Raw genomic sequence first — 25,573 nt, forward strand, 5'->3', positions numbered from 1 at the left:
GCAGCAACATTGTCATGGTGTCATCAGGGCTTTAAGTGGAAGCTTTTTCAATATTATATCCAGGCCATAGTAGCTACTTATTTATCTTATGCAACTAGCAACCATTAACACAGCCCATAGTCCTGACTTGTTGTAGGTATGATGTTACTTGTATCATATATCTAGATGCAATGATAGAAACAGCAAAATACAAGTTGGGCGGCACACTTTGCTAAGCACAGATTTTTAGCTTATGTCTTTTAAGCCATGCCCTTAATTACATTGGCCACACCCCTTTGAGAGACCCCCCAGTTTTTTCATCCCACTTAAATCCCTGCCTTTACGTTAGTCTCACAGCCCCTCATCCGGATCTTTATCGCTCCGCAACCCCTTTCCCTGTAAATGTTTCACCTTTTCCACATAGACCAGGCAGCCTTCACTGACTCTACCACCCCAACCATGCATGATATTGAATGCAATGCATGACCTAGAGCTGTTTTTGTTTGACTTGCTCTAGCCTGGATCCAACATCCCACAAGTCAAGGGCGCCTGTAAGGAATGTGAGTGCACGGATCAGGTGGACCCAGATACCCAGTTACTCACTGTGACGTGCCAGGACACAGTTTGCCAGAAAGACTGTTCAGAGGTAAGAATCTATACTGTACAAACTAGAGTAAGACTCCTAGGCATTCTATACACTTCCTCTATTTAGTCTACTCTCTGACATGCTCGTAAAGTAAGCAGGTGTTGTAACGTAAAAAGTCCTAATTATTAAGCTACAAGTTTATTTTAAGATGGACAGCAAGAAAAGGGTACACAGCCATATCAAACACCTGGATCAGTGTATATTAGGGGACACCCTACACAATAAAAAATTCTTAATACCTTTAGGCCCCTTTGACCATTGTTCACCACCTTCAAGAAAAACTTACCTTGCCGAAGAGCGAATGGATGGGAAAACGTATTCCAGTCTCTTTTCCACTATCATGAACTGGCAAAGTGCGAGCAGAGGCTCGCCCAGTGTGAGGAGGAAATGGCTGCCTGCCCACACGTGCACATGGGTAAGGAGGAGGTTTACAAAGATCACACCCTCACCTTGCCCTAAGGTCAAGAGTGGAAATATCTCCACCTAGCGTCACCTCCTTGTAATCCCCCTCATGTCCTGGGAGCAGGGCGCAAGAGTGTGTAGCAGGGAACCCGCTCATCTGTGGTGCGTAATAATGTGTGAGCCATGGAGGAGCAAGCTACTTGCACCCGCTACCGCACCTTGTTCCCCCTCCTCTATGGTCTGCAGTATTGGGCAGTTCTCCCTGGATGGCAGGGTTGTGATATGCCATAATGCCTGAATGTCATGATCTTTAACTTCTTATGGCAAAACCACTGTTGATATTAATCAACCTTAACTACTTTTTGACTATATTATACTTTAAATACAGCTGCAGGGAGTATAATATGCCATTAATTACCATTGTTGAGTGTGGTGTGGGGGCCTTGATTCATGAGAGGCAAAGCCTCGTGTAGGTCATAATGCTCACATCCTGCGCCCATGGTACTAAATTGCATATTACACTTATTGGAAGTCGACCAACATGCATGGTTACTACCATGCAGTTTTTAAGGTGCAGCCCATATAATAAAATGTATATAGCCACGTTCAGACCACGAGTAGCTACATGCATGCAGTGAGATAGAAGCACAATAACCAAGCTTTGTGAGTATGGCCTCATTTGTTTTCTTCTGTCAACTCATTCTAAAATATGATCTGTGAGACCACAAGCATTGGCTTCTGAAATCATTAAAGCTGTACTGCTATAACATGACATTTGACATTTTGGCTGTAATAATGTAAACGTGATTCATTCATTACAGTTGTTCTAAATATCATGCTATTTGGCCACATCTGTTTTCAGTGGCATGGGATACATATATAACCGTATCATGTTTGGGTGCTTCAATTACACAAAATGCACTGGTATAACAACTCATATTTCATAGGGAACTGTGAAATATTTCCAAGCTCAAATGATTGGGGGTCCCAAATGTTTCTAGTGATGTTCACGATTCTCTGGTTACAGCACCTCCCTAGAGGGTACATTATTCAACCACTAATGAAATGTCATGTGGGGAACTACATGTGACACACGTTGAGGATGGAAATGGCCTCCTGCCCCCATTCGAACAAGGGCTACAAAGAATCCACTCTCACTTTGCCCAGAGGCAAATATTGAAATATCCCCCTTTCCCCACCACTTACTATTCAGAGGCATACACTATTTTGTGGTTGACTTTGTGCTGTAGGGTTAAGCCACGATGGAAATATAGAACCTAGTTCAAGAAGTTTGTGAGTTTTTCGTGTATATGGCGAAGTCACTGCTAACAGATTAGTCATCCTTTAACTCCCTTTCAACTGTAGTTTTTCAGGGAATACTTTACCCACCGATGCAGGTAGTTTAAACTCCTCTTCATTACTCTATTGTGTCCGGGGGGAGGCCTAATTCACCAGACGTGAATCCTCACATCCCTTGACAATGGCAATAGATAAAGCATTACAAGTGATGGATTCGGACATGTAGGTAACACCATATTGTTTCTCTTTAATTTGTAATATGCAGTACTTAAAACCAAGGGTATATGGCCTTATGGAGAGCAGAAGAGGTTAAATGCATGCAGTGAAACAGAATCACAATAATCAAGCTTTATGGGTATTGCTTGTGTGAAATATTTCCAATCTGAAAGGAGAGAGGTTTCATAAATGGTTCCGGTGGTGTCTGATGTTCTCCTGATTTGGTGGCCTCTCACAAAAGGGTGCCACATACAATAAATAATGAAATGCATCTCTAGTGTCATCGTGTGACTGCTTTTCTTTGACCCCTCTGTGATGCAGGGATTTGAGTATACTGAGACGCCAGAGGAGTGCTGTGGAAAGTGTGTGCAGACGAAGTGTGTCATGAAGACACAGAACAATGAAACCAAAGTCCTTGAGGTAACTCTGCTGTGGTGAATGCTTCCACTTTCCTGTTCAAGAGCCTTGTGTGTCAGTCTGCCGCTGCAGCATAAGCATCATGTTGAGTGGTTTAGATGCTGTTACCTATTGGAGACAGGTCCAGCCTTGTCTTGCAAGCACTCAGAGTTCCTGCATGCGGTTCCTTTGACCCACCATCCTTATCCAGTATCACTGTAATGAAAAGAAGGACATGGGAGGGTGCCTTCTGTAGGGCTCACAAATCACCAAATATGTCAATCTATACACCAGCCAGGGGCCTCATTTATGCATCACTTTTACGCCGCCTGACTGACGCAGGCCCTTTCACATGGGGCTTGCCCCATGTGAAAGGACACATTGCTGGAGTTGCGTCACTTTTGTGACACACTCCAACAATGCGTCACTTTTGCGCCATACAAATACATCAGAAATACTGACGTTTCTGTAACTCCTTGCGCCATGATGCGTCATACTGTAAATATGATGCATCATTGGCCTCGCAAGGAGAGTGCAGTGAAAAGTGACGCATCGCTGTTTTCATGCAGCGATGCGTCACTTTTCATAAATGAGGCCCCAGGTGTCTATTACTTACTTCATGGCTGGCCTTCCATTAGAGGACACAACTAATGTATTATCACTGGACATAGGGAGTGCCTTTACACTGGCAAAAACAGATTGACGGTTTAATAGGGAGCAACAAGAATGAAGCCGCAGAAAAGCTGTACATTTGAGTCCTATTTCTCCATTTCATGAGCCGCTGGTACTTTCAGAATAGCTGATCCAATTATTTAGCCATGCACATAAATCTTGTTAGTCCTCTGTTCATGCACGCATGAAACGAGGAGGTGCCCTGGGATTATACATTTACATTTAAGTATTCTTGACAGTATCTGATATAACCATGTAAACGAATATGACTAGTATGAAGGTTAAAATATCTCCAAAGGCATCCAGTCTCTTATTTAATTGCTGTGCCAATAAGGAGACATGGCACAGAAAGATTTAGAGCAGTTTAAGTGGATTGCTTGTAGGTAGGATATATCAGTTAGACATCAGATAGGTTTATGATAGTCAGCATATCACAGTAGCCCATTTTCTTTTTTTATCTCTTTGAGAATAAATATATTTGACCAAATAAAGGATACAATGTAATATTCTTGCCAAAAGATAGGATAATATGTTGGGGTTAATTATACATTTCTATTATTATAAATGACTTTAGTGAAATACGCATAAAGAATATATATTTTTGTAATTAACATGCTTCTGTTTCCTTTGGGTGCAATGATGGCGCGGTGCAAACAACACCCATGGTGATGATATGTAAAATAGGACCTTGCCTAGGCTTTTCTTTAAAAACCACTCACCTGTTTTAATTATTTTTTTTTATTTCAGGTTGGAGAGATATGGAACCCATCCGGTGATGACTGCGGAATGCAATATGAGTGTGAAAAATTCAATGATCATTTTGTCGTATCCTCTGTGAAGAGGGTGTGTCCTGCCCTAGAGCCCGCAGACTGTCCAAATGTAAGTCTTTTTAACTCCTCAATAAGTACTCTTTCATTGAATCAATTTGGGGCACAAATGTTTGTTAATATTTTCTTAGCTTAGAACATCTGCCTGACTCGTCAACATTTTCCTTTCTCTCTCGTATTCACAACTCCTGGATGTATGACGTTACAACGCCTACTTTTACAACGCCTACCTTTACAACACATTTTTTACACCGCAACATCCATTACAACGCATACCATTACAACGCATGCCATTACAACTAATTCTTTGAAACTACCTTTACAACGCATTCCACTACAACTCATACTACATTTACAACGCATACCATTACAACGCATAACATTACATTGCATGTAAGGTAAGTTTTGGATAGTGTAGGGGTAAAAATTACTTTTCTAACTCCAGGTGGTGCAACAGTAGGGTAAGTGTTGGATAGTGTAGGGGTTAAAATTACTATTCTAACTCCAGGGGGTGCAACAGTAGGGTAAGTGTTGGATAGTGTAGGGGTAAAAATTACTATTCTAACTCCAGGGGGTGCAACAGTAGGATAAGTGTTGGATAGTGTAAGGGTACAATGTGTTGTAATGCTATGCGTTGTAATGGTATGCGTTGTAATGACTGCGTTGTAATGGCATGCGTTGTAGTGGTGTGCGTTGTAGTGTCATGCGTTGTAATGGTTGCGTTGTAATGGATGTTGCGTTGTAAAAGTTTTGTTGTAATGGTAGTGCGTTGTAAAAGTTGCGTTGTAAAGGTTGTTTCCCCAACTCCTCCCACATCTTCCTCCCTGCATATTTTGTCAAAAGATTTGGAGTGTCAGACTCCTGGCAATTACTCTATCTGAAAGCTGTAATGACTCACCTTCTTTTGGGTGCCTCTTCCGACTCTAGGATTGTTGGATCAACCATCAAAAGAGTAGTTAGATTGCAGAGCGAATGATAGATCCTCTTTCGATCAGTTTGTTGGTGCTGGCACCATTTTTGGCTGGAATCACCTCTGTTGCACATCAGAGCTCCATAAAATATGCAAAGAAAGCTCAACTAACTGGTCCTGTTTCATAAGATACAAACACTCTTACTGTAGTCCTTTGTCTGTCTTTGCTACTGTATTGCATGGTAAACAGTTTGCCTGTAGCTGGCAGTGAATAGCCTTCCAGTGTGTTATGGTTGCCTGGTTCGTATTGTCTGTTGCCTACAGAAGAAATTCCATGGAAGTAGCAGGCGGACCTTCTACTATGGACCGATGCTGACCTTTTCCACATTTGGCATTTTGTGAATTAATATTATGGATCGAAGACCATTTGGTTCCATTGGCAAGTCCGAATCTCTGCCTTGCAGTACTTCAGTGGCTGTATCTGTCCATCTGGTTCTGTGCATTTCCAAAAAAACAGTTATCACTGAACAGCTTTGATTCGCTCATAGGGGTCCTAGAATCGAAAATAGTAATATTCAAATGACATCTTTGAGAATATACATGAAAAAGTAATTACTTGGTGTAAGACATTGCTCAGTAACTGTACAGTGTTTATTATATTTAGTTGCTCCCATCCTGCTGTACCATAAAGTGTCTCACACTATCTAATCAACCCTTTCCATGAGGCTATGTTCCTCCTTTCCTTGGCTGCCCTGGCGGTCCTGCTAACTCTCTTCTAGTGATCCCCATAGTCTTAAAAGTAGGCCTGGGCAAAGCACTACGCTACGCTCGCGGAGTTTGCGAAGTTTGCTCAACTTCGCATTACGCGAGCTGCACGTAGCACAGTGCGAACACGCGTAGTGCAGCATAGCGTAGTGGAGCGCTCATTTTTTGCTTGTTCGCGCTCCTGAACGTCATGTTCGCGACCGCGAGCAAGCAAAATGACATCCCGGCGAGATTCTCAACGCGGGGAGGAAAGGTTTCCATTGTGAGTGGTTGCGCATGCTTGCGACCGCTCTCAATGAGAAACTACCAGTTCGCGTTGAGAAAGCTGCAGCTCGAGTAATAATCTACTCGAGCAGCAGAAAACTGCAGCTCGCACTGTGCAAGATGCCGTTTTCAATGATTGCACAGTGCCGGATGCTTGTCCGCACTGTGCAATCATTGAAAACACATCTTGCACAGTGAGAACATGCTACTACGCAGCTCGTGCAGTGCTACGTGAAGTTCGCGTAGTGCGAAGTGCACTTCGCGTAGCTTCGCGTAGCGCTACTTCGCGGACTACGCCCACCCTTACTTAAAAGTGACTTCTCTGCTCCCTTTCTAGTCAAAGACGGTGTACTCCCTGACGGTGCAGGCAGTCTCTAATTCACATATACATCTTCCGTGGTCAAACTATTTTTCTAGGCAGAGAAGTGGGGGTTATGAGTAGGGATTCAGATCCCTGGCACAGCCTCCTGCATGGTCACGTTCAGATTGTTGAGGTTCTTGAGAAAATGATACATTGATTGGTCTAACCAGTGTCTGATTTTTCATATTTCCATATCTTATTTTATTACAGGAATACAAACAGAAGACCTCAGATGGTTGCTGCGAAATCTGTAAATGTAAGTAATTGTATTGTAATAATATTATTGTAACACGGAGCTGCAAGAGATGTCTCTTAAAAGCTTGAGATATCTCTTCATGACTCTTTCTGTTTATTTTATTTTTTTATAGTAATAGTGCGTCTTTTGGCAGATTTTTTTTGATGGGCCATACTGTGTTGTTTCTGTAAGGTTAGGTAGACCCCTCAGTGTTTTCTAAGTGTCCGGTTATTTGCGAGAGAGATTGAATGAAGGAGTAACTGAGTGACAGCTTATATGCTACGTTTTTTTGAGGGGTGTGAATAAGGTTATGCTGTAACTATTTACTAGGAGCAATCATTGATGTTTGTCAGTGTTGTGTACAATTATTTGACATTACTTGGAAGCATGCGTAACATCGTCAGTGCTAGAAGAGAAGTTATCTCATACAAGACTAAGTGACATCTCACATGTAGGAGCAGATCTTTACGCCTTTTTTTACTCCCTTTGAGTTGGTGGTCTTCATGGCAGATGTCTCGTTTTGTAAATGATGAGTCACCATGCACTGATTTCTGCTTGTGCTGCATGTTATGGTGAAGGATGTACCATCTTACACTGGTTTTACCTGAGATACAGGCTCGGTGAAAGACAGTGAGGGTATAGGTGGTGACTAAGGTTCTCTTTTCACTGTGTTGATAATAGTCTTGCATAGTTACTTTTGAGGAACATTTAAGTACAAGATATCCACCCTCCTTTCAATTCAGAATACAGAAACCAGCAAAGGAATATTTCAACCTGTGTAAAAGATTTTGACTTTTCCTTCTAATTCTTACAGTGCCCCAGTCATCTTGCACGCCTCAACCCAAGGCAACTGTCCTATCTCATGGCACATGCAACACAACCGTTGAGCTGTCTGAATGCGAGGGGCTTTGCAGCAGCTCCTCAGGGTAAGTTGCAACATACAGTACAATGCACTAGACTAGATCTAAGCAGAGTGTGGGATGATCACTTTTCACCGAACTGGTTCCCGTGCCTGGCAATTGAGGGGCTTTTTATGAAAACTGTTGCATTGTTGCATGAAAACAGCGATACAAATGTTTTCACAGTGTCCTCCTTGCAACAGAATAGAAGTGACATATTTAATATACGGCGCTCCATGTCACAAGGAGTTACAGATATGTCAGTATTTCTGACGTATCTGTAGCCGCAAAAGTGGCGCATTGCTGGGGTGTGTGAAAACAGACACAACTTCAACAATGTGTCCTTTTACATGAGGCAAGCCCCACATGAAAGGGCATGCATCTTACGCCTACGAGGAAGGTGTAAGATATTGACACCGTAGAGTTCTAGAAGTGACACAGTGAAATCTTATAGATTTCACTGCACCACTTCTACCACCTTTTATTGCGGGAGACTACCCACCCTGCATACACTATACCTGTAGAAGGGATAATGTAGTGCAGAGGTTTACAAAGTGGGGCATTTGCTTAGATGCGTCACTTTGTAAATACACCACTGCAATGTCACAAAAAGTTACGCAAGAAAGGTGTAAAAGTGTTGCAAAGCCTCATAAATAATGCCTTGAGTGTTCTGTTATCCCCACAACCTTAGACATTTCCCTGCTCTGCGCTTATCAAGTGTGTCATAGTCATTCCTATAGCACTAAATTCTGCCCTGCAATGAAGTCCCACACATTTCCTTCTCACTGAGCCCAGGCACTCTTCACTGCATTCCCACTCTTTCCTTTCTCACTAAGCCCAGGCACACTTCATGGCAGTCCCACTCATTCCCTTCTCACTGAGCCCAGGCACACTTCCCAGGCACATTTCACAGCAGCCCCAATCCCATTTCCTTCTCACTGATATGAGATGCTCATTCTCTTCCCTCTTACCCCACACACTCCACTGGAGTGTCACTCATTCCCTTTTTACTCATTCTTGACACTTCAGTGGAAGCACTGATCACTGACACTTCACCAATATATTTGTATGTTTCAATGAAGTATTACTAATATCCACATCATCTACCTAATATATGTCAATGGAAATGGCTCTAGATTACTTAACCTCTCTTGTGAATGGAGTCTCACTCACAGCTGTATCAGGTTTTCTCCATCTTGTAGTTTCACCCATTCCTTTATCCCTGGTCTAAAACACCTACTGGAACTGCAAATTGTTCCCCATGTCACATTATTTAGGAAACAAAAATCAATTGTTTCATGCATTGTCCCCGAAATATTACTCCTCAGTGCTAAATTAATTGAATTATCGAAGTATCTATAACTATGTATTTTACACATTTGTTACTGTAGCTTTTTAAAACCTGTTGTTTCTTTTCCTTTTGCTGGACAGATTCTCCTCCATGACTGGAGCAATAGAGCATAAATGTTCTTGTTGCCAGGAGCTGAAGAAAAGTAATAAGACAGCAGAATTGGTCTGTGAGGATGGCACCAGCATCAGCTTCTCCTACGTCAGCGTGGATGAGTGCGGTTGTGTGGGCACCGTGTGCATCCCCGAAGAGGGCACATGGGCAGCTCAGCAGGAAAATAGTAGAAGGCGCAGAAGATAAAACACTTGCACCTAACTACAGCTAACAGGACATGTAAATTTGCTTCACCTGTCTTTTGGCTACCTAATAAACTTGCTTTGAAATTTACTTCTTTATTGTTGTTGTTTCCGCCAACATAAAGGTGACCGCCTAGGCATTGTCAGAATGCTGCATTTATAGAAACAGAGATGACAGCTCTTTTTGCAAAATGGGAAGAATTGGGTGACTATGGCTGAGAATGGTCTTCAAATAAAGTGCAAAATAGGGTATAGTATGTTCTTTTTACCATACCTGGTTGTAGGCGTTTGTTGAGTGATTGTAGTATACTAAGGGCTTGGATGTTGCTCCAGCAAATTATCAGAATAATGCTCTAATGCAAAAACAGTCCTTTGCATCTATGCCAATAATGATCAATGTGACCATCCTTATGAAGAGGAAACTCTTCCATCCCTTACATCCCACTCCTGAGAGTGATGTCCCTAATGATCCAACCATCACAATCCAGCATCTCTAAAGTCACTTCAAATGATGACATCTTGTAGGAGCTCCATTGGCCACTTTTCCCAGATAACTATATTTTTCTAAAGTGCAGAAGGCACATGAAAAGCTTAAAAAAGCTGCATCTGTTTTGACTGAGTATTAAAATTAATCAGAGAAGGTGAGAAACTGAGTGCGAGCCAGACAAGGAGCTCTTCCTTTTCTATTCTTTGCTATTTATTTTGATAACTCTTGAGAAATTAGTCCTGAGCTGTACCTCTAATACGCTGCAATTCCTTGATCCTTCACAGAGGACTACTTCTTAATGAGGATTTTATTGTTTCTCCTATGTTGCTGAGTCATTTTTAGTTTTGGAAGGAAATACTCTGCCGATTATAATAAAACTCTCACTTCAGTTTGGGTTCAGTTGGTGGCCCAGCAATGAGGTTTTCAATCTTGGTCTTTAGGGGTTGCACTTTGCCTCCACCTACCAGGTGTCTGAGATACACCATGGAACCCTGCCCAATCTGGCACTTATTGGCCTTAGTAGACAGCACAGAAGGCCTTCTTAGCAGCCAGGACCCTGATGACCAACCTTTGGAAGGTAGCAGGGGCACATTCAATTCAAAGGGCATCACTGGAAATTGGTAGTGGCCCTCGGGTTGAAAATGTTGACTTCTCTTTGGCCCCCTCAATCAGAGCGATATGCCAGTACCCTGGCGTCTAGGTACTGAGGAACATGGCAGCGCCTAGCGTGTCAATGAGCTTATCAGCTCAGGGAGATGGGGTGTGCATAGGTCCTGGTGACTGAGTTGAGTTGAGTCCTCAGTAGTAAACGCAGAATGGGAGTTCAGAGATGGTGATGGTGCACTTTGGTACTAACACCAAGGGGCTGGACCAGCAACTATTAGAGGGCTCAATCACCCCAATGCCAAAATCTTGGTGGCGTCCTTCTGGATGCTGGCTTTCAACCTCTCAGACAACTAGTACACTTTGTTCTTTACAGGTGGACTGTCTCCAGGGTCATCATTATGGACACACAGATGTGTCAGTCCTGGGGTGCATGAGAACAGTGAGGCAAGCTGTCCTAGCAACTAATAACAGTCATCTTGCTGTTCTAGGGTCAGATTGCAAGAAAGGCTGAGACCCTCCACTGAGTCATTGTGTTCCTGTGAAGGAAGACGGTTAGGAAGACATTCACTCTCCCCTTCCAATCTTCTAATCTGTCACAAGGAGCATGCTCACTTCAGACCTCTCAAAGTGAGGTTGAAGTCACATGGACCAGCCTTAGGGTTTCCTAGGGGTTTGGAGGTCCACCAGTTAGATGGCCTTACCCTTCCGCCCCTTGATTTTGTATGGACCAGTCCAGTGGTCATGGAGAGCCCTGGGCTCCACTGGCTCCATGATCCACAGTTTCTGGCAAGGCTGAAACTCCACCAGAGCGGCCCTCTGGTCATACCAGAGTTTTATGACTTCTTGACTGGCCTCTCAATTACTTTTCCAGTAGCGGTGCATCTGGTTGCAGAGGACCATCATGTGGCTGACCACATCCTGTGGGGAGGGTTCCTGGTACCTGCTCCCACCCCTCCTTGGCAAGGCTCAGAGGTCCCCTAGCAGGGTGGAAAATAGAGAAGACCAAAGGGGCTGAAGCTTACTCCCTTCTGTGACACCTCCCTGTAGGTGAGGAGAAGGCATGGCAAGGGGATGTCCCACTTACGTCTCATTGGCTCAGGCCGACCCATAATCATGCCCTTCAAAGTCTTATCCAATCTCTCCACAAGACCATTGTATTGGGGGTGATAGGGTGTGGTGAACTTTTAAGACACACCACACTCATTGCAAATGGACTTCATATATGCACACATGAAGTTAGTGCCTCTGCCAGACACTACCTTCTTGGAGAACCCAACATGGGTAGAGATCCCCATCAGAGCTCTAGCAACCACAAGTGTAGTCATTGACCTCAGAGGGATAGCCTCTGGGTAGCAGGTGGCATGGTCCACCAAGACGAGGACAACCCTATTGCCCTCAGCTACAGAAAACATCACAACACCCTCACAAGCCCTCTGCAACACCCGTGCAGACATTTCTACAACAAAATTAACACCATCTGGCAAGACTTCACACCCCAACCCCCAGCAATGGACATCCCCACCAAATCACCTGTTGGAAAACCCTCACAGAGAAGGAAACTGAGTCCATGATGAGATCCATCCACACTGGAGCCCCAGCAGACCCCTGCCCCACCACACTTTCAACCTCTGCAATCAACTCATCAGCAAAGAACTCACCTAGGTACTCCTCTCCTCAAACACCTTAGCCCACTTCCCCCAGAAATGGAAACATGCCGACGTGAAGTCACTGCTGAAGAAACCATCAGCAGACCCAGCAGCACTTAAAAACTACTACCCATCTTCCTGCTCCTCTTCCCAGGTAAGGGAATTGAGAAAGCTATCATCATCCAGCTAACTAGACATCTGGAGAACAATAACCTTCTGGACTCCTCCCAATCAGGCTTCAGAGCAAATCACAGCACAAAGACAGCTCTAGTTGAAGTTACGGACGACATCAGAATGCTGCTAGACTGCGGAGAAACCGCCATCCTCATCCTACTCGACCTCTCAGCAGCCTTCAATACCGTATCCCACCACACACTGATCAACATACTCCACCAGATCGGAATCCAAAGAGCAGCCCTAAAGTGGATCGCATCCTACCTAAGAAGAACACAGAAGATAAACCTCCCTCACTGCTCCTCGTTCCCTAAGAACATCACCTGTGCTGTACCTTAAGGCTCATCCCGCAACCTGACCCATTTCAACTTATACATGATGCCCCCGGCCAACATTGTCAGGAGCCACGGACTCAACATCATCTCCTATGCCGAAGACACCCAACTCATCCTCTCCCTGACTAATGACCCAACGACCATCAAGGACAAGTATCAAATATGCATGAAAGATGTGGCTGTATGGATGAAGAGCAACTGTCTCAAACTCAACACAGACAAGACAGCAGTTCTCATCTTCGGGAAAGGCAAGGACACCCTCTGGAACAACAAATGATTAGTATTTGAGCTTAGCCAAACACACCGAACATGCCCACAACCTCGGCATCATCCTCAACAGCCTCCTTTCCAGGAAGAAGCAGGTGAGCGTTGTCTCCTCCACTTGCTTCCTCACCCTCTGTATGCTCAGTAAGGTCTTCAGATTACTCCCACCCAACACCAGGAGTACAGACACAGCAGCCAGAATCATCCTTTACCTCCCCAGACAGATGCGCATAACACCTCAGCTCAGGAAACTCCACTTGCTACCAGTCATGAAAAGATGCCAGTTTAAGCTGCTCACCTATGCTTACAAGGCACTACACAATGAAGGACCAGCCTACCTCAACTAATGAGTGAATTTGCTCCAATCCATCGGACAACTCCGTTCCAGATCCCTCTCCTTAGGAGCTACCCAATGCATCTGCCAGGCAAACAGCGAGGCCGCTCCTACTCCCATCTGGTGGTTAAGACCTGGGACACCCTCCCCCTGTACCACGAAGCCCCACCTTTGCTGCAGCAGTACAGGAAGGACCTCAAGACCTGGTTGTTCAACTAATAGTACCAGGCAGCGTGATCCCGCAGCATGATCCCACAGTGCCTCAAGACCCTCATGGGTGAAGCAGCAGCACTTAACAAATCCTGATTGATTGATTAGACTGTCTTGGGGTCCAAGGGTACAATGACATTGATGCCCACCCTTTCAAAGGGTGTTGCCAATGACAGGTAATAGGATCAGGAGTGTTTTATACTTTTTCCCTGAGAACCCACTGGCCTGGCAGGTGGGATAGGCCCTGCAGTATGAATCTGAGGCTGTCTTCATTCTGGGCCAATAGAAATGGGGGACAAGCCTGACAAAAGACTTGTCTTGCTCTAAATGTCCTGCCCCGGGTATGTCTTGAGTCAAACCCAGTAGGAAGGTCCTGTGACCTTCCTACTGGGACTTACAAGCACATGGGTTTCCCCTGCAACAGGAGCCTTAGACTCGCTGTAGGGGAGATTGTTCTCCCAGTGGATTATTTGATCCCCAGAGGCTTCACCTGCTGCATGGGCTGAGGCCTGGCACCTCAAGCCCTCAAGAGTGGGACACTCTTTCTATGCTTGGCGGAACTCTTCCCTGTTAGGCCTGTCCTCAACCTGCAAGCTGGCAAGCTCCGGTTTGCTCAGGGCCTCCTCCTCTGTTGGTATATCTTGGTTCTGTACTCCCTTGTGCCCCTGTCACCTCTCCTGTGCGAGAGCACCCATTGTCACCTCACCCCCTCCCATTGGTTTCCCAACGTTCCACCTTTCCTTCTGTCCCAAGGAATTGCCAAACTGTCATATGATAAATAATCTTCCTGACTACGCACCGCTCCTGCTGTGGGGCTGTTTATGAATAAACGTACTCTTTATTCTAACTGCTTGTTTCCTGAGACTTGCTTTCAACAAGTGGCGACGAGGTAAAACTACAGCCCCTCACCGCGGATTTCATTAATCTCAACCAATGATAGAATCTTTAAAGGAGTTTAGCCAGCAATACTGAAAACCTGTCTTCCTACCTGGGTTCCGTGGACTTCACGACGTGGTACCTGAGCGACGTGTGAGCGTCTTTGAATCTTCTGACCCCAATTGACTTATCGGTGTCGTCCTTCTTAATTGTGTTTTCCTGCCGCGACACATCGGGAATCGGAGCATCTGCGTGTGCTGTGCACTGCACTTCCCTGAAGGTCTGCTGTCGCCCGGCGTTGAGGCACACAGTTTTCAGATTCGACTCAAGCTCAGAGGATGACCATCTCTCCATGAACTTTGCCCTGGCATCTTTAAATAAGGGACCGGGTGTGTGTGATTTCACACTGCTTTATGGCGGTGGTTGGCCGTGTCATGGCGAAGTGTGAAATCCTGAGCACGCTGTGTTTTCACGTGTATTGTGATTCCTGGAGCGGCGTCTGGCTTTCTTAGAAGTGCGCAGTGACATTTCCTGTCAGCTGATTTCGCGCCTCAAACTCCTTTCAGCCTTGCCTTTCTGCGCATGCTCCTCCACGTCACTGGAACGCAGCGTCTGGCGCCATCTTGAGGAATTTTTCTTCGATAATTGAATAATTTCGATTCCAACCCTGGCACATTCACGGTGATGTGCACACCTATGTAATTAAACTGAAAGTTTATTTTTCTTCTCACGCAAACGTTTCTCTGAAATAAAGACCATGACAAACAACATTTCTTGAAACTGCAACCTGAGCATTTACAAAATACATTATATAACTCCAGTGATGGCTAAACTGATACCCTCTGCCATTGAAGTATTCTCGTTATGATGGAAGCTTAAGTTTGGGCAGTTGGTCAAATATTCATTTCTCATGGATCTTAGGTTCTCCAATTAACACATTTCCTTCTTCGCTTGTTTTTTTTTGAGGATCAAGATATAGTGACAAGTGTGGAAATACACCAGGGATTGTGTAACAACAACTGCAACGTGGAATTTCACTTGTGCTTTTAAACTAGAAACTTGTTTGCCTTCCTCCTTTCGCTTATTCGCAATGTGTGCTCTAACAGCCTGATTCATCAAGGTGAGTATTTGCTATTCCTTAATAGCGATTATTAAGGAATCGCTATTAAGGAATAGCAAAATGCTATTCACCAAGAAATCGCTAAATAAATTGCGATTTCTAATTATTCCTTAATTGCGATTAGCAAATTGCTAATCGCAATTAAGGAATATCTCCCCATTCATTCCTATGGGCATAGGAATGAATGGGAAGACATTTCAATGTGCGAATCGCAATTAGCGATTCGCATATTGAAATTGCGATTTCAAGGTTGCAGGGGTGTCCAAAGGACACCCTGTAGCACCCCTGAAATGTATGCTACATTGGTGTTGCACACACACATGTCCCAAGGACATGTGTGTGTGTAACATGAAACTTAGAAAAATGCATTTAAATGCATTTTTCTAAGTTTCCGCTATTTACCACGAGGTTTGACCTCGCGGTAAATAGCGGGACATTTTTGCGAATTCGCAATTTAAAAATGTTTCAAGAATAGCATTTAAGGAATCTCTAATAGAGATTCCTTAAATGCTATTCCTCGCAAATATGCGAATTCTTAAATAGCGATTTTTGCATTTGGGATGATGAATCCCAAATGCAAAAATACCGCTCGCAAAGGGCCAGATTCTCAGAATCTGGCCCTTTGCGACCGGATTTAACAATGATGAATCAGGCTGCAAGTTCTTTGAATCTTGCGCAGCCTCAAGCATTCCTACCTCTCAAAGGTGCTCCTTGTATGCCATGGAAGGAGTGGAAAGAGTATTTCACTAATTATATAGAAACTGTTGAGGATGAGGACTTCACTGCTGAAAAGAAAAAGAAAGTTCTCTTGTACTGTTTAGGTCCTGGGGGTGTCAGGACTTACAACAACATTGAAAAAAAAGTAAGAGAAGGCAACAATGTTTATCAACACGCTTTAGATGATCTGGATGCCCATTTTTCACCTATTGTATACGTTGCTGTTGACCGTTACAAATTTTCTAGAAGAAAACAGGGCAAAGATGAGAGCATTGATGATTACGTCGCGGCCTTGAACAATTTGGCTTTAACCTGTAGATTTCGTCAATTGCAAGAAGAATTTGTTTGTGATCAAATCATCATGCATGCGAGCAACCCTAATATCCAAGACAAACTATGGGTTAATGGAGAATCTTCCTTAAAAAAAGTTGTCGCTCTAGTTAAAAAAAGCAGAACTTACCGGCAGATGTGCCAAAACAGTTTTGGATGAGCCAGTTGTTGTTAAAGCTATACATTAATCAAATGCAAACAAGCTAAGACAAAAGGTCAACAGTAAAGAAGTTGCGCATGATTATCACAAGAAAAGTGAACCTTACAAATCCAGACACAAAAGTGAGAAAGGTCACAGCACTAAATACAAAGATCTACCTGAACTCGAATGCTATCGATGTGGTTCTCCTAGCCATTTAACAGATTCCACGAAATGCCCGGCAAGACATCAGAATTGCATGTCATGTGGCTTGACAGGTCACATTGCCAAGGCCTGCAATAGGGCATCCTTTAAACATAGCAGACATGTCAGACACATTCAAGATGAGAGTGACTCGTCGGAAGAAAATTCAGATTACTCAGACTCAGATAGCATCAACTACGTGTTCTCCATTGAATATGATGTATTGGAGCTTACACCCACTAAAAAAAAGAAACCCATGTGTGATGTGAAATTGGGTGGGGTAATTGTGAACTTAATGACAGATTCTGGCTCCCCTTTCACAATCATCAATGAGAATGTATGGAAACAATTCCTCACAGACAAAATTGGAACATCGATAGAGAAGTCAAACATAATTGCTAGAAGTTACACTGGCAACAACATTGAATTTCTAGGAACACGTGAATTAGAATTAAAATTCAAAAACAGAAAAGCATGTTGTAAACTCTTTATTGCAAAAAAGGGACCTTCTGTACTTGGTTGGAGCGATCAAGCCGATCTGGGAATAATCCTCAACCCAAACAGCGCTAACCCTGTCTTGTCTGTTGATGAGTCATGCAAGAATACCATTCACAAAGATTTTCCTGAAGTGTTCTCCAGTAAAGTGGGTCTTCTTAACAGTTTTGACCATAAAATTGAACTGAAAGACTCGGCCGTTCCATGTATTCACAAGGTAATACACTTACCAGTGTCAGTAAGAAACGATGTTCAAATTGAACTGAATAGACTGGTCAAAGATGGAATAATTGAGGAGGTTGAGTCTGCAGAGTGGGTTTCTCCCTTGGTTGTGGTCAAACGTCCCAATGGGAAAATCAGACTGTGCATTGACCTTAGGGATCTTAACAAAAACATTATTGTTGATCTGTATCCTTTACCACAGATTTGTGAAATGTTCAATGCCACTAATGATATGTGTATATTCTCCATTATTGATTTCAAATCCGCGTTTCACCAGATACCCTTACACGTGCACAGCAAGAAATACACCACATTCTTTACCCCATTTTTTTGTTACCGTTTCATCAGGGTATCGTTTGGGTTAGCCTCTGCCGCAGCGCTTTTCCAAAGGGTCATGGCTTCCATCTTTGAGGGCGTTGTCGGCATCAGGTTCTTCAAAGACAATATCTTGGTCATGGGCAGCAATCAACTGGAACACGACACACACTTAAGGCAAGTTTTCAACGAACTAAAAATGCATGGTCTTACTGTTGAATTAGACAAATGTAAAATATCTCAGGACAAAGTGGTTTATTTGGGGCACACTATTAGCCACAAGGGTATCAAACCTAAACAGGGTTTAGTAGATGCCATTCTCAATGCTCCCTGCCCATCCAGCAAAGAGGATATTAGAGCCTTTCTCAGATTAACTGAGTATTACTCCAAATTCATAAGAAATTTTTCTGAAAAAATGTACAGTCTAAGACAATTACTGAAAAATAAATCAAAATTTCAATGGTCCCCAGAATGTCAGAACACCTTTGAAACAATCAAAAAAGAAATTGTCGAAGCACCTTTCCTCAAAGGATTTGATCCCAGAGCTGAAATCTATGTTACAACTGATGTAAGCAACAAAGGATTGGGTGCTGTATTAGCGCAGAAGGATAATTCAAATCAAGAATGGGTTGTGGCTTTCGCCTCCAGATCACTCACCCCTGCTGAGGACAAGTACTCTGTAATAGAACGTGAAATGCTAGCCTGTTCATGGGCGCTCAATTACTTCAGAGCATACATTTGGGGATACAATATACATCTTCGCACGGACCACAAGCCCTTAATCAAAATCTTATCTGCTTCTGGTTTGCAAAATGCTTCATCACGACTAAGTAAAATGTCAATCAAATTATTGGACTACAACTACATAGCAGAATATTGGTCAGGTATCAAGAACAAAGTCGCAGATTTCCTCAGCAGACTACCCCTGCCACATAAAGGAAATATGGATGCACTAGAGGATGATGAAAGAGTGGCTCTACTCTTCAACTATTAGTCTGGAACCTCCTGAGGCTCAGCCGGGAGTAGCGAGTAATTCGTTTTTACTATTGTAATTCTTGTGTGTTTTTTAAAAAAAGACCTTGCACTTTCCGACCCCTTGAGCACCGAAGCCTAGTGTCACAAGCTCTCCCTGACAGCCGAATAAACGCTGCCACTGGCGAGTGTTTGTTTGTCCTGCTTGCCGCCATTCAGAAGACCATACGGCACGCCCACTTGGCTAGGCCACGCCCCCCTTCACCAGGTATAGAGAGCGCGCTGAGTACAAGCGCTGCTGTATTAGTCTGGAACCTCCTGAGGCTCAGCCGGGAGTAGCGAGTAATTCGTTTTTACTATTGCAATTCTTGTGTGTTTTTTCAGAACTGGTCTATCTGATAATTTGACATTCGAAACATGATGTGATGCTTGGTTATATGTTACTGGCCTTTATTAGGTTGATATAGTACAGATCTCTTAAAATAGAGCCAACATGAGGAATATAACCTATGTGATGAAATGAATTGAAATGTTCTGGTCACTATTAAGACCCATATGTGGTCGGCATTATATGTAACTGATATATGTTGTATGTTTTGTAAACTGGAAGCAATGTCTATGTGTGTTTAATAATTGAGTAGAATATATACATTATGTTTTTTAAGGATGTCTTTCTAATATGTTTATGTTAAATATGATCCGTTGTGTTTACTATCTGTAACTAAGACCGATCTTATTTAATTTTCAGAAGTATTGGGAAACATTTGTACAAATTGCCCTGATGAAGGCGGTTTTATATTGACTATACCGCCGAAACGCGTCGATGCTCAAGGAGTGAATTTGGGAATAGAAATTAAGGAAAATTCAAAATAACTGTTTTTGTTTGAGTTTAGTCCTTTTTCCCTGTAGCTCCTTTTTATTGGAATGTTGATTTTATTGATTATTGTTCCGTCCTGTATGTGTTTCCCAATTTTTAACAAATGTAATGTATGTTCATCAATTGTCCGAATACTTAATTTTACCATAGTGTTTTCACGTGTATTGAATTTATCACTATTTTCATTGCTTCCTTGTTATTTGTTTGGTATTGGTAAGTTTATTGTGTGTCTGTAAGTACTTATGTATAGGGCTCCCGGTTTTCCGTTTAAACGGATTTTTACATATAAATACAGACGGGAAACAAGTTTTCCTTGGTCTGTATTTATATATAAAAACGGGAAAATACAAGTATATTTAGTCATTAACTTCAATTGAATCAAACCCCCAACCATCTGATGTCTCCCCCTCCCTAGAGGGTTAAGAGGTGTTAGCCTGGCTGAGACAGCTTCCCTGCGTGCACACAGCCGCACCCGAGTACTTCACAGGTCTTTGAAAGACCATTTCCATGTTAATGAGGCTTTATTGTTCACCCCTCAGCCCCTGCCTCTTCTCCAAGTATAGCAACCAGAGAAGAAAACTCTCCACGCCAACTTCGGAAAGTCTTGGAGACAAAGCACAGTTCAGCGAGTGCTTTTAAAACTAAAATGAACTTGCAAACAGGACGCACCCTGAAGTCAGCACCCGATGTAGGGGCCCCGGTATCACCGCCCTTGTGCCCCCCTGGCTGTGGATCCAAAATAGTCTGCAATTTCAGGCATCAATAAAAATGACCATTCGGGTGATTAATGTTCTTCCCAGAGAGAGACCGAAGCTTCGTCTAGTGCAGGGTCTGACTCATAGCACAGAGGGTTAATATGCCTGCTGGAAAGAACATGTCCCATTCACAATGATTTGGGGGCAGCCATGGTTCCTGCGCACTCATAAGTAGTAAGAATCAAACTTTCATGTGCAGAAGTCTGCCATCATTTTTGTCGCTTTATTTTTTGTGAATATGTAAATAATAACATCATTTTTGCATGATTCAATCTGTATCAATTGGTAGCCCTGTCATGATACAAAATAATGCCCCTTCCCCACAGAATATGTTGCGGGGCCCTGAGACACTTCTACGTCACATATAATCGTATCCTTCTGGTGGACTGGGGGCCCCCAGGAAGGGTGGGTGCCTTCTTGCACCACAGTGAATGTAGGGGTCTGCATTGCGCCCCTGCTTTGTAGTGCCACTACACTTAGGTCCTGTCAGTTTGCAGACATTTGAAAACTTTTATAGTGCCACAAAGCTAAGCAAGTACCATTTAAATGGCTTAACAAATTAGGTTCAGTGAAAGCGAAAGTGCGGTAAATTAACATAATTAACAATCATATTGAGTAATTAAAATCCTAGTCTGATTTTCACTCAAAAATTAAACGTTTGAAATGTAGGCCTAAATTGGCATTCAGTCACGTCTTTACATGCCATTACTACTAGCCTCTCAGTGTGGCAGTAAGGTGTGCAGTGGGGCTAGAGGATGTAGCACCCTGCCGATGGCAGAAACTGCAAGGCTCTGAGACAATGGCTTGTGATAGTACTTTTAAACATATTTGGGACATGCTGGAAATGGCAACTTTTTGAGATGAATGTATAGCATAGCGTTGACCAATAACAACCGAGCGCATGTGTGCATTCACAATTTAAATAAATGTGGAAAAATACTAGCTGCAGCGTCGTCTTTTGCTTATGACAAAAATAAATGTGGATAAATACAGAAAAAATGCCCCAAAAATAGATATGGATAAATACAGACGGAAATGGCAAAAAAATAAATACCATAAAACCGGGAGCCCTACTTATGTATTAACGTTAATTCGCCCAAAGGGAATTAATTTTTGACTTGCGTCAATTGTGGAACCCTATCCCTTTGGTCCTGGGGTCCCTCTCTCTTTTATTAGAGATAGTGTTTTTTAAAAAAGACCTTGCACTTTCCGACCCCTTGAGCACCTAAGCCTCGTGTCACAAGCTCTCCCTGACAGCCGATAAAACGCTGCCACCGGCGAGTGTTTGTTTGTCCTGCTTGCCGCCATTCAGAAGGCCATACGGCACGCCCATTGGCTAGGCCACGCCCCCTTCATATGCTCCTTCTCTCTATAAAGCATGTGTTTCCATAGGAAGCGCAGCAGGTGCGACGAATGCGCGCCGAAGGTGCGCAAAAGGCAAGCTCGTCTGCGCTCGTCTGCGCTCGTCCACGCCGAGACCGGGCCATGGGCCACATCTTCTACATCTCGTGCCCAAAACACCATACATTATAGCGCGGACATCCTTTATAGCATAAGGTCTTTAGGACCTGATTACGACATGCACCGCTATGATGTAAATTCACTTCCAGTCACCTGCCCGACATGCAATCTCTCCCTAAAACCAAGCCAGCCTCAAACCTCGAAGCAGGAATACTGTATGTTCATGTTGAACTGCAGATCCCTGCCAAAACATAGGGTGGAGATGTCTCTATTATTGGAGCAACGCATGCCAGACGCAGTGTTTCTTACCGAAACATGGCTTGCGACCGACTTCGACCCTGCCTCAGTAACATCCCTCCCCCCTGGCTTCCAAATCATTCGGCGTGACCGCCCAGCAGGGAGAGGAGGAGGGCTAGCAATTATATTTAAAGAGCAATTTCACTGCCGATTCATCCCGGAAACCATCCCAGATTGTGAGAGTTTAGCTTTCACTCTGGAGTTTTCTCCTAACCACTGCTTTTCGGGTACATTAATATATCGGCCCAGGCCCTCCCAAACAATTTCATAAACTTCTACCTGCAACTGTGGCCGAACGCATCAGTATTGCCGCTAACTACACCGTGTTGGGAGATCTTAATTTCCATTTTGACACTCTGCTGGATCTTACGGCTACGACACTAGCGGATGACCTGGCCACGTTACAACTAACCCAACGAGTGAAGACCTCGACTCATGTGAAGGGTCATTTATTAGATCCTGTGTTTAGTAACTGTGTAGACCTTGTGGTTGGACCCCCGATCCCCCTCCAACGGACTGATCACTCCCTGGTGCCCTTCACTTGGTCTACTTTTAAACCACCCTCGGCAAAACCCACGATAAGACACGCCAGATCCTGGGCGCGGATACCAGTGGATGAATGGACAAGTAAGCTTATTGAAGAAATCCCCCCCTACAACGAGGATCCATGTCTGGCGAACTAGGCCTACGAGAACTAGATCACGCAATCCCTGGAAGCCACCCTCCCTCTAAAAAAAGTAACATTAAAATGCCCCCATAAATCAGCTCCATGGTATTCGGAGGCTCTCAGGGAAAAGAAGCGCCAATGTCGAAAAATTGAAAGGAAATGGCGTTTAGACTACTCTGTGGAGGAAAAAACTCGATATCAAAAGGAAATGAAAGCTTACAAAACCGAAGTAAAAGTTGCCCAAGCTGCATATTTTTCTGATAAAATCATAACAGCAAAATCTAAACCTAGGGAAATTTTTCAAATCTTTACTTACTAATCTCCCCCTTCCAGTGTACATGAGGAAAAGACCATCTCCCAATGCAATGACTTGGCGGAATTTTTCTCATCAAAAGTCAACAAAATGTATGCATCCTTCCCCCGCATAACCCCCCCCCCCCTCAGCTCAGGCTAAAATGAATCTGGCGGATACTGCTCCAGTCTCCTCACCCGTACTGGATCATTTCCCCTGCTTAGATCTTGAAGTTCTGGAGTCCGTGGCACGCAAAGTAAAATCAGGGTCCCCAAGTGACCCGGCACCCCCGGATGTCATGATGCTAGCATCCCAGGTTACTTTACCAACCATCATGGACCTCCTGAATGCATCTATCACCTCTGGCACTGTCCCTCCTGCCTGGAAATGGGCTATGGTCCGAGCCTTGCTGAAGAAGCCAAATCTGGATCCATCGAACTTTAGCAACTATCGGCCCATCTCCCTGCTCCCCTGGGTGAGCAAAATCCTGGAGAGGTACATCAACCTCCAGCTGGTAAACTTTCTTGAAGATAACCAGCTGTTGGATGCCACCCAGACGGGGTTTAGACCTAAGCATGGGACAGAGTCCACCCTCCTAGTGGTTACCGAGGAGTCCAGAAAAATCTTAGATCAGGGAGGATCAGTGGCAGTGATCCTCCTTGACCTTAGCGCGGCGTTCGACACGGTCAGCCACGACACCTTGCTGAGCCGTCTTTCGAATGTCGGTATAGTGGACAAGGCCTGGCTCTGGCTCAAATCCTTTCTGAGCAATAGGTCGTTTCTAGTGTTTGATGGACAGACAGCGTCCACCAGTATGCCCTTGAAGTGCGGAGTCCCCCAAGGCTCCTCTTTAAGCCCTGCGCTTTTTAACATCTATATGAGGCCACTGGCTGAGGTAGTTCGTCCGTATGGAGTTAAGATCATATCTTATGCGGACGACACCCAGCTGGTGGTCTCATTAGCGCAGGAGGCTGATCGACCACTATCAGGTGGACTAATAAAATGCTTGGAGGAGGTAAAGGCCTGGATGACTTTATCATCTTTAAAACTCAATGGTGATAAAATGGAGCTCATGCTCCTGGGCCCCTCGGATCCCACTTTCTTCAACTCACTGTGGCCTACCTGTCTAGGCACCCCCCCGGCACCGAAGGATAACATCAAAAGCCTTGGGGTATGGTTGGACAGGACCCTTTCATTTAACACCCAGGCCACAAAGCTTTCAGCTACCTGCTTTGGACTGCCCAGGATACTAAAGAAAGTCCTTCTTCTACTTCCCATGGAGGCAAAGCAGGTAGCCATACAGGGCCTGATACAGTCACGCCTAGACTCCAACAACGTCCTCTACTTGGGAGCACCAGAGTACACCCTAAAGAGACTGTAGTTAGTACAGAACTGTGCCGCCCGCACTCTGCTACAGCTCCCACGCAGACTGTCAGTCAAAGCTGGACTGACTAGCCTGCATTGGTTGCCAGTGCGTCAGGGAGTCACCTTCAAGGCCATGTGTATCGCCCACCAGGCTTTTTGGGACTCAGGGCCTTTGATTACTCGGGGTCAGTATCGACCAAGCAGAGATCTTCGATCCAGCCAGGCTTTCATGGCTACAGCCCAGAGAATTAAAAAGACAAGGTCTGGTGGAAGGACGTTTGCCTATAATGCTGCCAAGATCTGGAACTCCCTCCCTCTCCATTTAGGATCCAACCCCAACCCCTCCTCTTTTCGTAAACAATTAAAAACATACCTGTTCAATTCCTCTCAGTAAACTCAGCCTCCTCTCTCTGGCTGTTATCTCATTTTCTTCTGGTTCCTAGCGCTTGGACGCCTCCGGGCAGCAATCGCGCTTTTATAAATCTACTTTTCATTTCATTTCATTTCATTTCAACACGGACTTTGAAGGAATCTCTGCTGCAGAATGGGAGAATCATATGTCTCAGGATTTAACACCTAAAGACGTATGTAAACTTGTCAACACCTCTTGGCCAGAGAAACGCCATCTTCAGGACAATGTTAAAGTGTATTGGGAAATAAAAAATGAACTCAGCTGTGAAAATGGTGTGTTATATAGAATCAGAAAGGCCATAGCCCCCATCACACTCAGAGACAAAATCCTAAAACTTTGCCACATAGGTCACCTTGGCATCACAAAGACAAAGCAAAGAGTCAGAACCTGTTATTGATGGCCCGGTATTGACAAGCAAATTGAAATCCTCATAAGAAACTGTGTTGAATGAAGTGATTCAGATAAAACTCTTAAAACATCCAAAGT

At 44.0% G+C, this 25,573-nt stretch overlaps 1 protein-coding gene across 1 annotated transcript in view; it reads left to right on the forward strand.

Annotated features, from left to right (window-relative positions):
* Positions 1–9,606, forward strand: part of LOC147733191 (uncharacterized) — a 63,096-nt gene extending 53,490 nt beyond the window's left edge. Inside the window, exons 39-44 of the mRNA XM_086957732.1 lie at positions 497–625; positions 2,864–2,962; positions 4,358–4,489; positions 6,948–6,993; positions 7,787–7,898; positions 9,303–9,606. Of these exons, the coding sequence (XP_086813858.1) occupies positions 497–625; positions 2,864–2,962; positions 4,358–4,489; positions 6,948–6,993; positions 7,787–7,898; positions 9,303–9,519 (735 nt within the window). The 3' untranslated portion in view covers positions 9,520–9,606. The remainder of the gene's footprint in view (positions 1–496; positions 626–2,863; positions 2,963–4,357; positions 4,490–6,947; positions 6,994–7,786; positions 7,899–9,302) is intronic.
* Positions 9,607–25,573: the final 15,967 nt, after the last annotated feature.

The sequence above is a fragment of the Lissotriton vulgaris genome, chromosome 2_1, assembly GCF_964263255.1.
Source record: "Lissotriton vulgaris chromosome 2_1, aLisVul1.2, whole genome shotgun sequence".
Classification (NCBI taxonomy): Eukaryota; Metazoa; Chordata; class Amphibia; order Caudata; family Salamandridae; genus Lissotriton; species Lissotriton vulgaris.